At 42.5% G+C, this 12147-nt stretch overlaps 1 protein-coding gene across 1 annotated transcript; it reads right to left on the bottom strand.

Annotated features, from left to right (window-relative positions):
* Positions 1-1261: 1261 nt before the first annotated feature.
* Positions 1262-3750, bottom strand: C1QTNF7 (C1q and TNF related 7). Its single transcript, XM_054391608.1, has 3 exons — positions 3728-3750; positions 2578-2823; positions 1262-1893 (listed from the first exon to the last, which is right to left on the bottom strand). The coding sequence occupies exons 2-3, from the start codon at positions 2813-2815 to the stop codon at positions 1262-1264; spliced, it is 870 nt and encodes a 289-aa protein (XP_054247583.1). The 5' UTR covers positions 2816-2823; positions 3728-3750.
* Between the last annotated feature and the right edge of the window lie 8397 nt (positions 3751-12147).

Raw genomic sequence — 12147 nt, 5'->3', positions numbered from 1 at the left:
GCCCTTCTCTAGTTTGAAGCCATTGCCCCTTGTTCTGTCACTTGTAAACAGCCTCTCCCTATCCTTCCTGTAGACCCCTTCAGGTACTGGAATGCTGCTCTCAGGTCTCCTTAAGCCTCTTCTCCAAGCTGATCAACCCCAGCTCCCTCAGCCTGTCCTCATAACAAACCTTTTATAGCACTAATAAACTAGATATCTAGTTAGAAAAATAATCCACTTGTCTTCTACCACACATCTCTCACTGTCAAGTAAGGGTTGTACAGTCATTGCCATTTTGATTTGTGGACAGGACTTTGCACCTCTTCACTGCATAAAGCAGCAATCAGGTAATCAAAGACCTGCATCTTAGTGCATGAAGAAATGGGGGCACAGATCCAAGGTGCACAGACTAATGTTCCATACACAAACTGTAGTGCCCATTTTGTTATTTCAGTGGTATCGTTAGGTAATTTTATTTGGCTGTAATTTGAAGTGCAGAGGGGAAAAAAAAATAAAGTGGGATCAGGATTTGTGCAACACAGCCCACTGGCATTTGAAACTTCCTGAGTAACTGTTAGAAGTAGCTGGTTTCTGTAAACGTGGAGTGAATAAAATAAGATTGGAAATTCTTGGAATTTTTTTAGATCTTCCACATTTTTATTACTTTCCATGTTTAATACCTTTGTCCTCATCTTTTATGACTCAGTCCTCATATAGTACAAATTTATTGGGAGGGTAATCCTGAATATCATTTATTGCTGTAAATATCAGGTGGGCCTGTCCTTGTGACTTGTTCAGTTGCATCCTGAAGCAGACATTCCTATTTTATTCCTCTCCTTTTTAAAAATCAGTGGGGTTTTTTGTTTGTTTTTAATGTATTTCCAAATGACCAAAAGATGATATTGCTGTCAATTGTTCAATTTCACTTTAATGTCGTATACAAAATATCAATTCTACATTGCAGCTTAATGTTTTATATAAAATCCAATGTACAGTATCTTAAATTTGTTTAAATAGTATCAAAAACAGAACTTTCAGGAGGAGTCAGTCCTGGAGTGATGCAGTCTTTTGTTAATTACAATTCTTTTTGAGATCCCTGCTGTCCAGTAAAAAATATCCAACTTAGATTCTGCAAAGTTCCTCGTGAGCTCAGATTTCATTCCTATCAAAGCAAAAATAAACTCCCAGATTTATTTGGTTTTCAACTTTGTGTCTCCCACACAGCTAGATAAAATCCTGCTCTGGGCTGTCCAGGTGGGATGGCATTTGGCATCCTCTTGCTTCAGAGCTCATCTTCATCCGATAAAGCGTCAAGGTAATCTGTATCAACGTACAAGAGAAATCCAGAAAACAAACTGTCTGCCCACGTTGGATCAGAAAAGAGGCCATTTTGGTCAGTGTAGAAGATCTCAAGCCACACTTCATCTTCTGGCTGAAGGTAGATCACTGTAGAGCCAGAAGCTACGTCGTGGTTGCCTGTGTTTGCATCAAAAGTCTTTATCCGGTACTTGCCGTTGTGAACCAGCCCGATGGCCAGGTGCTTATTTGCCAAGGTGATATCGTAAGAGAAATAATAGATCCCTGGGATGGCACAAATGAACTTCCCTGTGGAAGGGTTGTAATGCTCCCCCTCGTTGAAGAGGACTTTATTGAATACAATGGGTAGTCTTTCTTCTGGGTAGCTGGTGGTGATGCCGACAGAAAAGGCAGATTTCAGCACTATCTGTCCACACTTACAGGCCCCCGGGGCACCTGGCTCGCCTCGATCACCTTTATCTCCCTTAGGTCCAGGTGGTCCAGCTGGACCTACTTCACCTTTGGCGCCTGTCAGTCCTCCAGGTCCTTTTTTACCAGACTGACCTTGGTCTCCTTTCTCTCCAGCTGGTCCTAAAGGCCCAGTCTTTCCCCTTAAACCTTCAAAGACATTGTAAGTTAGTTAATCGTTGCATGTATTGTCTCAGCATGTGATTCTGTGGGCTACTGTGTGTGCCTGAACAAACCAGAAACACATGGTCAGTACTTCAAAAGACTCCAAAGATACTTTCAAGGTCTTCTAGTAAGATTGCAGAAGGAATGATAGGTGGGAACAGAGGACCAGGCTCCACAGCCCAGGGGTCCTTTGTTTCTGCATTCCTTGGTTGCACACTGAAGGCTTTTATCTATAACCAGTCCATTACTGACTGGGCTATGGACACTGCTGATGGGGAGGGCAGCAGTGTGGCTATGTCTACAATGACACTTGTGCACTAAATACTTGTGCTTTTTTGAGTGTGCACCTAAATACCTGCTAATCATTTATTCCTGGCTGATGGCACAGTTGAGACTGTTGATTTGACACCATACAGGTTTCATTTTCCCAAGCTTTTTCTTAGCACCTCTGCACAGGATGCCTGTGCACTGACATTTATTTACACACATGCGTATTAGACACGTCTAAAATAGACCTGCATATTCGCTTTCTCTCGTGAGACATGAATGCATCATACTTAAACCCACCCAGGCACATACATGAACCATGCATCTGTATCTACATAACAGTGACAATGTTATGTCCTACTTTGCTGCACTACTGTGTTAGGTTACACAAATATTCAATACCTGCACTCCCTTTTTCACCTTTTTCTCCCTTCCTGCCATCTCTTCCATCTCTTCCTGGAAGACCAATGCGTCCATGTGGTCCTGGGGATCCACTAGCTCCGGGGGGACCTGCAGGACCTGGCAAACCAGGGATGCTACAGATGTATCTGGTATAGTAGTTTTCTCCTTTGAACTGGCTTTGCAGAGGTTGTTCGCTTGTGTAGATGGCAAAACTTGTAATGTAAAGCAACACAAACATCCTTGGATCTGGAAAAAACACATATGGATAAGACTAGTGATCCATATTATGGCACTCTAGTCACAGGTGGCTCTGAATATGCTAGTAAGTGTGATGCTGCAGTGCATTCTGCACAGCTACATGTGCAGGGAGCAACCTGGGATTGCTGCATTACCAGAATCCATGAGGGGGCAAGGGAGAAAATCTGTCAGGTTGGACATACCAAATATGTTACTGTAGGTCTTTCAGGTCACCTGTCGACCTGTTATAACTTGGACCATAGATTTCTTTGACCAAATTTTGACATGTTAAGAAGAGAATCTGTATTTCAATGCAAAGTCCTTTGCTTGCACAGTTTGTTTTGTCTTTGGAACCTGTATAAGCTTTGTGGAGAAAGCCCTCTTGCTGGAGGGAATTATATCTGTGCTGGGAGGATGTGCCCATAGGAGCAGTCTCTTCTAGTGAGGACAAAGCTTACACCTTCATTTAATTTTGAAGTTTGCCCTTAGGGTTGCAAATGAATCTCCTATGACTACAGTAACTACAAATGAATCTCTGAAGAGCTGCAGCAGAAACTTGCTGAGACTGCAGAATGGATACCACTAAGACATCTACAGCTCCAATGCCTGACTGGAAACCCTGATGACTGCAGCACCAATAACTACTTCACCCTAGTCAGTCAGGTGGAATCAGGCAGCTGTCCTGCAGGGAACAGAAGGAGTGTGATGATGGGCTGCTAACAGGCTGGCTTGGCCTGTCATATGAAATGAATTGTGCTACAATATCTTGCAGGAAAATGTCTTTAAACTTTACAGATATAGTATTGGGTTGTTTTCATAAACAATTGAATGCCAGTTTCTCTGTTCCACTGTGTACTGGGAGACTGAAGAAAGAACACTGTAGAAACAGTAGTATGTTGAGAACTTGCAGTACCTGATGTACAAAGATGTCTTAAATTAGTGCTGCATGAGCAGAGAGTCAGTCATGGGCCAGGTGAGATTCCACAAGTCAAGCTGGTTTTTTCTAGTTCCCTTGCTGGCTTCTCAGATTTGTGGGGTTTTTTTTGTTGGAGTTCGCCATCCCTTCAGAGCTATTTTACAGCGTTCAAGGAAATCAGAGTCAAGTGGTTTCTGTGGGGAGAAAAAGAACAAACGGAGTGGATGATTTCATCTACCTTTTTTTCACAGTTAGCTTCAATCTCAAACTCAGAGTTAATGAAATCACAAAATCAATTAATAAAGAAGTTGTTCCCCTCCCCTTCTCTGTGATACTGATTTTAAACCCCAAACTGTTTATTTGCAGTTCATGATGTTTCAACTGGTATATGGCATCATCCCTGGAAGTGTTGAAGGTCAGGCTGGATGAGGTTTTTAGCAACCTGGTCTAGTGGGAGGTGTCCTTGCCTATGGTGTGGAACTGGATGATCTTTAAGGTCTCTTCCAACTCAAGCCATTCTATGGTGAAATCTATTCAACAAGAAAAAAGAGCAGGATATATATATATATATACACACACACACACATATATATATACATACATACACACACATACAGAAAAGTCTTTTCTGTTTTACAGAAGTGGAAATTAGAAGCTCTCTTGGCATCAATGGCAAGGCAGAGTGAAGCATGACAATATTGCAGTTGGAGAGAAATAAGCAATGTTCCAAAATTGTCTTCAGCGCTGTAATATTCTGCTTTTCATATTAAGCATCTTGTATCAAATTGGCAGAAACCAAACTATCAATTTTGCTGTCATTTGATAAAGCCTTCCAGTACAGTCAGGCACAACAGCCTCCAAGAGAGGATTAACATATGAATGCTTAACGTTGCAGCAGAGCAGCAAATGGTAACTGCAAGGCAGTAGTTAGCTATAAGCACAAACTTCACATTGGTGTTTGTGCTGATGTACTACTGAGTGTACCCCAAATAAAGCTCCTGGATTTTCATAGGACTTAAATCAGGGACAACAAAGCTCTCTGCAGAGAGCAGCTTTAAGCACTTAGCCAGGAGGGAGTAGCTTGGAGGGAGTCCATGGCTAGGACTGCAGATGCATTTTACACAAAGCTGATGGATAAGAAGCAGACATGACCTAAGGATCAAGGACTGGAGCAAAAACTGCCCTTTGCAAGATGAAAATCTGAATCAGTAGGTTAGATGTTCCCACACTGTGTTGCTCATAAGCCAAGCAAAACCAACAATTGCAGGTTCTGCCTTCACACAGCTGTTCCTGCCACCGGCTGGCCAGTAACTGATTGATGCATGAAGCTGTCTGCAGCTCCCAGACCTCTCCTACTGTTCTTATTTGTCTGGGATGTGTATTCCTGCTAAGACTATGGAAAATAAGTCATTTGGGGAAGGTAAGAGGAATGGGGTTGTTGAGATAGTGATATGCCCATTGTGATTGGAGAACCAGTTTGGGTAGGAGAAGGCAGAGAGTGGAAAAGGTGAAGTTTCAGCTGTGGGTTGAGTGTCTTAAGGAGTGCTGGGGCTGTGAAGCAGAATGTTGGGATTTCAGGAAGGGGAACAGACCTGGGATTAGGAGAAAATGGTGATAATGTTCAGGTTTCCTCCACACTGGTGCTCTAATTTGTCAGTACAGGAGATAAAAATCTGGCCTCAAAATCAGCATACTTGCCTGTCTCTGGCTGTTCTGAGAAAAACCCTGGTCCTGGGAGTGAGTCTACCTCAAAGCTGTTACTTCAACTGCATTACTTCTATGTTTATGCTGGAATAGAAAAAGGAGAATTTGGCCTGGTTTAGTCACATGTGTGATTGTTATGGTTAATGTCAGATTCAGGAGATGAGAGCCAGGAAGATATAAAAATAGAAAGAAATTTATGTAATGTCTGCTTTTGGGTAATAGCATGAGGGTTTTAAAGTATGCTTCTTCCTGGCATGTTTAAGCCTCATGTATTTGGGCATAGCTCTATTAAAAACATATGCCCTGTGTTTATATCTGGCCTTGAAGAAATTTTCTCACTTAATCATAAAATCCTAGAAGGTTAGAGGTTGGAAGGGACCTCCAGAGATCATCGAGCCCAACCCCCCTGCCAAAGCAGGATCACCTAGGGTAGACCACACAGGAATGCATCCAGGCATTGTTCTTGCATCAGTAATCTGACTGGTTTTTGAGTCTGTTTTATCTGGGAAGTGGTGGTTTCCTTGGGTTCCTCCAGGGAACAGCACAAAGAAGCTGCAGCTGTCAGTCAACTTGCCACTCTTCAGTAGGAAAGTCTGACTTTTGGCTGGTAAGGAGCTGGTGCCTTGACTTTATCCTGCATGTGTGGGATCCTTCAGGGAGACCCTTAGGAGGATCTCCACAGGACGTAAGAGGTCACTCCAGGATGGTCTGAAGGTCACAAAGTGTTTAGCAACCAATTCAATTTCATTTTCACTTCAACTTGCCCTGATCTCAACCTGCCAGCAAGCCCTGCCTAACTTTGAATCAATGTTTTAGAGTCACCCTGGGAGATCCCCGACCTACCTCACATTAAGATGTCACTGTGTACTGAACAGGTGAAGACATCTTACCCAAATGTGGCATGCTGGGGTTGGTCCACATAGGCAGTAAAGTACATTTGGTGCTCTGTGCCCTGAGGTACCAGCTGGATTGCCCAGACACATCACTAGAGGAAGGAGTAACCAGAGGACACAGGTGGCACGGTGTCACACCAACAGATAACACAGTCCTGGGCTGTACTTGCAGTGCAAGGTAGGTGGCATGTGGTAGGTTATGCCAAAGTATGTGTATTTCTTGACCAGAAAAGGGATTAGAGAGAACCCTCTTTGCAATACCATCATCAGTGAATGTGACTTTGCCTTATAGTAATATCTGGAGTTTTGCTCAGGCTTCTCATTCAAGTTTCTACCAAACTTGGTAGAGTTAGATAATGGTCGGACTCAATGATCTTAAAGGTCTTTTCCAACCAAAATGATTCTGAGATATAATTCACAATGATGACAATAAATTCAGTGTTATTTTACTGCTGTACCTCCATGGCAGCTGTCTGCCAGGAGCCTCTTTGCATTTTAAGCAGTAACCTTGATTTAAATTTATTTCTTTATGAAACTCTGGCTAGTCTAAGACAAAGAGCATGTCAGAATCACTTCTAATGATCTGTCCCCCCAGAAATTTCCTTACATAATTGTTAATACAAATAAAATACATAAAAAAGAGGAGTCATGCAAGGCTTACAGCATATTAGCTTCAAGTTTCCATCAGGGTAAATGGTTTTGCAATTTCCACTTTAATGGAAACCTACAGAGATTCAGAATGTATTGACTTGCAAATAAAGTTGGAAATACATAAAACATGGAGAAGCTTTCTCTTGCCTTGGTGAAAATGACCTTTCCTTTCAGTGATAAAACAGTTTAAGTTTTATAGCATGGAATCAAGATATCAAACTGAAAAATTTTCTTGTAATTTAGAGTCTCGCAGATCAGCTCAGGCAGTTGCTTTTCCCTCAGCCAGGGTATAATTTTGTGGCAGACAAGTGTGTGGATGTGTGTGCATGCACACCCCTCTGTACCTTTACAAAGCTTTTCTTCAAGGCCCTGGGGTATGGTAGATCCATTTTAAATCAAAACTATTATTAAAGAGTTGTTTGGGTTTTTTTTCCTGGTTGACTTTGACCAATGAAGTTAATTTTCTTTGATACAGATCTATTCTCTGATGGCCTGAATTAACAATGGCCTTAAATTTGCTTCTAGCTGATAAAGAGTAAGCATGTAATAAGCTAGCTGGATTTTTTTGTGTGTGTGTCCTTGTGATAGGGATCTTCACTGCAGAAAGTTCTATTTTGATATTTGTGATTTTGTTCATTGCTTAAAATGTGCATTATGTCTGGAACAGGATAATTGCAAGTGAAAATTCTCCCATGCTCAAACATCACATCTCTCCTGCTTGAATTTGCTTTTTCCTTCTGTGAGATGCTGTGCATTCTTATGAGGATTCTGGTTTCCCTCTGTCTCTGGGAAAGTTTAAATCTATTTATGTGCATATATATTTATGTATCTATCTATCTATCTATCTATATGTGTACATGTACACACACTGTAAAGTTAAAAAGACAAGTTTTATAAACTCTCTCATTGAAGAGAATATTGAAACACTTCATTTGCAGACAATTTTCTTGGCACAGCTTCTCTCACATCTTTTATCTCCTCTGCTTATTTTGTTAATGCATGAACCTAGGTTTCTGTAGAAGTTCATAAGCCACTGCTGTTCTTCCTCCATAAAATTAATTGTGTCCCGTTTTGTTCCCTTGGGGCAGTTATGAAGTCATCCATAACAGCAATTTTATGATGTCTCTGTTTTGGGATTATTGTTACATATAAATGACTCTGGTAAACCATCAAAAGCCCTCCTGGCCCTTTACCCTTGCTCTTTGGCAGTACCCTGGAGCAGCATCCTGTGCTCTTCCCCAGGATGTGGGAATCTTGCAGCATTGCTTGCCAGGAGGTTATTTTCCTCTTTCCAGTGCTCTGCAGCTGGAGTCTTCTGAACTGGAGATACTTTCTGAGTCTTTGCTTTCTGTCAGCCTTACTGGACCCTTTATCCATAGAGTGTAAACTCTAGATTTTTGCAGCATTCCTCATTGATAAATTTGTTGGATTAATTATGCACAGAACACATTGTTTCCCTTAAACCTTTTTGTCTCCCTTAAATCTTTTTAATTGATCCTTTCATTTGATTCATTCTGTTTCTTGCACAATAAAAATCAGTGATTAACCTGCTCCTTAGTATGTTATCTGCCTCAGAAAAGTGGTAACTTTGGCATCCTTATGATTGCAACAGCTATTTTTTAGTTGAATATTTTTGACCCACAATTCAATATTCCAGTGGTTTTATGGTCCATTAAATGATGAACCATCTGCCCTGTTCTTCTAGTGTATTCACATTAGCAAGCAATATTCTGAGCAATACAGAGGAGCAGCTTTCTTGTCACGTCCTCAGATGAGAGCAAACTCATCCTCTCTAACAAAAATGCAGGAGTGCAGCTGCAAGCAGTGCAGCTGCCTGAGATTGTATCTGGACTTTGCCAAGGATGTACAACATGGGACAGAATCTCCCCACTGTACTGATCATCCTTTTCCTAGACTTAAAAGCCAAGAAAAGTAGTAAAAAGTAAATATGATGTTTTCCAGGAGACAGCAGTGGCTCTTATAGAAAGAAAGAATCCCTTTGAATTCATCAAAGCTGGATAAACTCTTGCATGTTTGCTACAGGCAACAGCAAGGACAGTTGTCCAGATGCTCTCTAAAACACTGCTTTCATTGGCACACTTCTAACAAAACAATCAGGTTTTCTTAATACAGATGTGTCTCATTATTCAAAATCAAGTTTGTTTGTTTATCTGTTTTAACTACAGAATGTCAGATGACAGAGATTCTTGCTTTGCTCTCCATGAGTAGCCAGCTGAATGCCATAGTGTCACTGGTGACCATAGGTCCTCACAGCCACAGTGCTGGCAAGTTTATGGGGTGATGACATTTGCCATTCCCTGTTGGGATGGTTCTCCTTCTCCTGCCTCTGCCTCTCCTTCTTTCTCTTCTGCCTGCCAGCACAGAGCTCCCCTCTCCTTGCTGGGCTCCTAACACTGCTGAGCTCTCCTTCCAACATCAGGAACCCAAACCAATCAGGCATATGGGGAACAGACCCCTTTCCCCTTTGTTCCCTGTTTCTTAGGATGCAGATCTGTCTGGCTTTTCTCTTTATTTGCTGGACACTGAGGCTGGAGGTGAGCAGGAAGGAGAGATGCAGCATCATGGAGGGCCCAGGAGCAGCCAGGGCCATCCTAATGTACATCTATATGTCCCCCCAGATTACCACCATGTCCACGTGGGACAAAGAGAAAGGGGTGCCTGTCTGGAGAGCAGTGTGGTGGCAGGGAGGTGGCAGTGGGAAGGCTTGTACCACCTGCATGATTCTACAGCTGACTGAATTGAAAGATGGCTGGGAAAAGTCCTTAAATGGAAATCTCAAATGTGGAATTTGTTTTTCCTGCCAGAAGTTGGGCCAAAATAGACTATTTGTTGAAGGGAATGTTCAAGCTGTGAGGAGTCCAGATATCATAGTCACTGCTCCCCTTTTGAAGTCTATCTCCAAATCACGACAGGGATGCAGTGTGCCTGCAGTTACAGAAGAGGGACCTGTTGGAAGGTCACCAAGTGGAGGGCATAGCCCTGAGCTCCCATGCACTCTTTCAGACCCTAGAAAGAGAAATGCTGTGCAGGTGGTAGCACTTGTGCAGAAGGACTTGCAGGCAAAATAACCTCCTCTGCAGAGGCCCTGTGGAGAAAGAGCAATGATGACTCACTGCCTATTACCAAACGTGGTGGCTTTGGCAAAACAAGGATCCTCTGGAGTGAAGAGGTTTGCTCTGGTTTGGAGTTGTGTCTGTAAGCTGTGGGGTTTGGAGGGGTTTTTCTATAATTTTTTCAGCCTTTCCTGTTCCTGTCTTGTTGGCAAGTGCCACAGTGAGGCCCAGGAAGGTCCAAACTGTCTGCAACTTCTTCTGTACCTAAAAGCACCAAGCCATGGAGGTGAGCAGGCAGCTGAGACCTGCTGCATGTAGTGAGTACATGGAAATGGTGCTGCTGCCATTTCCAACAAATGGTTGGTAGCTCCTGGGTTTTACATGGCTTCATTTTAGCAACTCTGAGGGAAAAAAATAATGTAGCGAGAGAATAAGGCAAGAGGTTTTGCAAGTCTCTCTCTGATAAACAAAAGGAAGAACATCTTGTCTGGAGGAACATCTGGTTGCCAAGAGTAAACAGAGGACAAGCTTGTCTGAGGAGCTGCAGGACATGGCTGAGGCTCCTCAGCTTTCTCACCTGCAACAGAAACTAAAACCCACAGCAGGGAGAGGCCAGACAGAGGTTTTGTTCAGCATCCCTGTTGCCCATCAACCCACTTCCCAGCATAAAGCTCAGGAACCATGAACCTATATACATTCTTGTTTACCATCCTGATCTAGTCTGAAAAGCAGGAAATGGCCAAGAGAAGATGAAGTCAAACCTAACCATTTGATGAGTTATCAGCACCATTCTCTCCATAAAAACAACAGAGATTTTGTGAGGGCATCTGTTCCCTTCTGCTCATTGCTTGCCCCCTGCTGTAACCTGTCTGTGTAGGGTACAGCAGCTCCAGCATATCAGGTGGTTTTAAACACTCTTGATCTTCCCTCATTCTTCTGATTTACTTTTACTGGAGGCTAAAGCTTATAAACCTTTGACTCCTGCTTACAAATAGAAGCCTGGATAACATTAGCAAACATAAACAGCACTACCCTGGAAAATCCTATTTTAAACATAGATTTGTAAAGGCCAATTTTATCTCTGCCCTCTGGAACTAGTTAAAATTCCAATTCTTTTTCTTAAAAAGGATTTCAGTGATGGATAGTAAACGTAAGGTAGATTAAAAGGAATTTAAATTGTAAGGTTTTGTTAAGAGTTTAGGAAAAAAATCTATTAGAGACTTGGGTTATCTGCAGCCTCCAAATGGTGCTGGAAAATGATGGTGCTCTCAGTTGTCATAGGTGACTTTTTTCTTTTTAGTTGTGTGATATGGTTTTATATTTATGCACAAACCTGTGTTGGGCTATCTTCAAATAAATGCCACATCCTCAGTGAATGCCTTAACTGATCTAGAATCATCCAATTTAGTTTCATTTGGCCTCAGATGGAACAAGGATTTGTATAAGCTAAGGATATAGTCAGGCTCTTGCTGCAGAAATGTGTCTACCAATTTAAAAAGTGACTGTCCCCTGCAGTCTGTTCCTGCTGTTCTCCTGGGGCTCTCTTCTCTGTAGATTAGCCACTTCCATGGCCTGTTTAACCCCTCCAACACTGCACTAAGTCATATGGGAAGCATTTGCATGCTCTGCTACCCAGTAGTATGTGTACGGAGACGTATGAGCTGGATGGGTAAGGGAAGGGTTCCCATGCAGTAAATGTCTGACCAGGGCACAGTGCAGTGTGACCCATTCTCACTTTCACTGGACCCACTGAAATCAGGAGTTTCAGCTGAGACATTGGGCTATGCACATCTGCAGGCATGCATTCCTCCTGCTGCCCTTTCTGTGGCTGTGGCCACTTCAGGCAGGGGATCTCAATGGGTGGCAACATCATAAAGCACCTCACCAGAGTTCACCAGATGTATTTGTCAGAGGTTTCAGATGCTAGCAGGCCAGAGACATCCTTCTTTCCTTCCAGCCATGCTGTAAATGGGGCCAGTGAAAACCATTTTTATCAGCTGCAGTTGGTTGCTAGGTGAATGGAAGCCAAAGCACTGAAAGTGTCCAGATGGGTGCTTGCAGTGGTCTAATTAAATGAGTTTTGAAACATAGCTTT

The sequence above is a fragment of the Indicator indicator genome, chromosome 23, assembly GCF_027791375.1.
Source record: "Indicator indicator isolate 239-I01 chromosome 23, UM_Iind_1.1, whole genome shotgun sequence".
NCBI classification, from domain to species: Eukaryota; Metazoa; Chordata; class Aves; order Piciformes; family Indicatoridae; genus Indicator; species Indicator indicator.
Note: the sequence above shows the minus strand (reverse complement) of the source record. Positions and strands in the feature narration are given on the sequence as shown.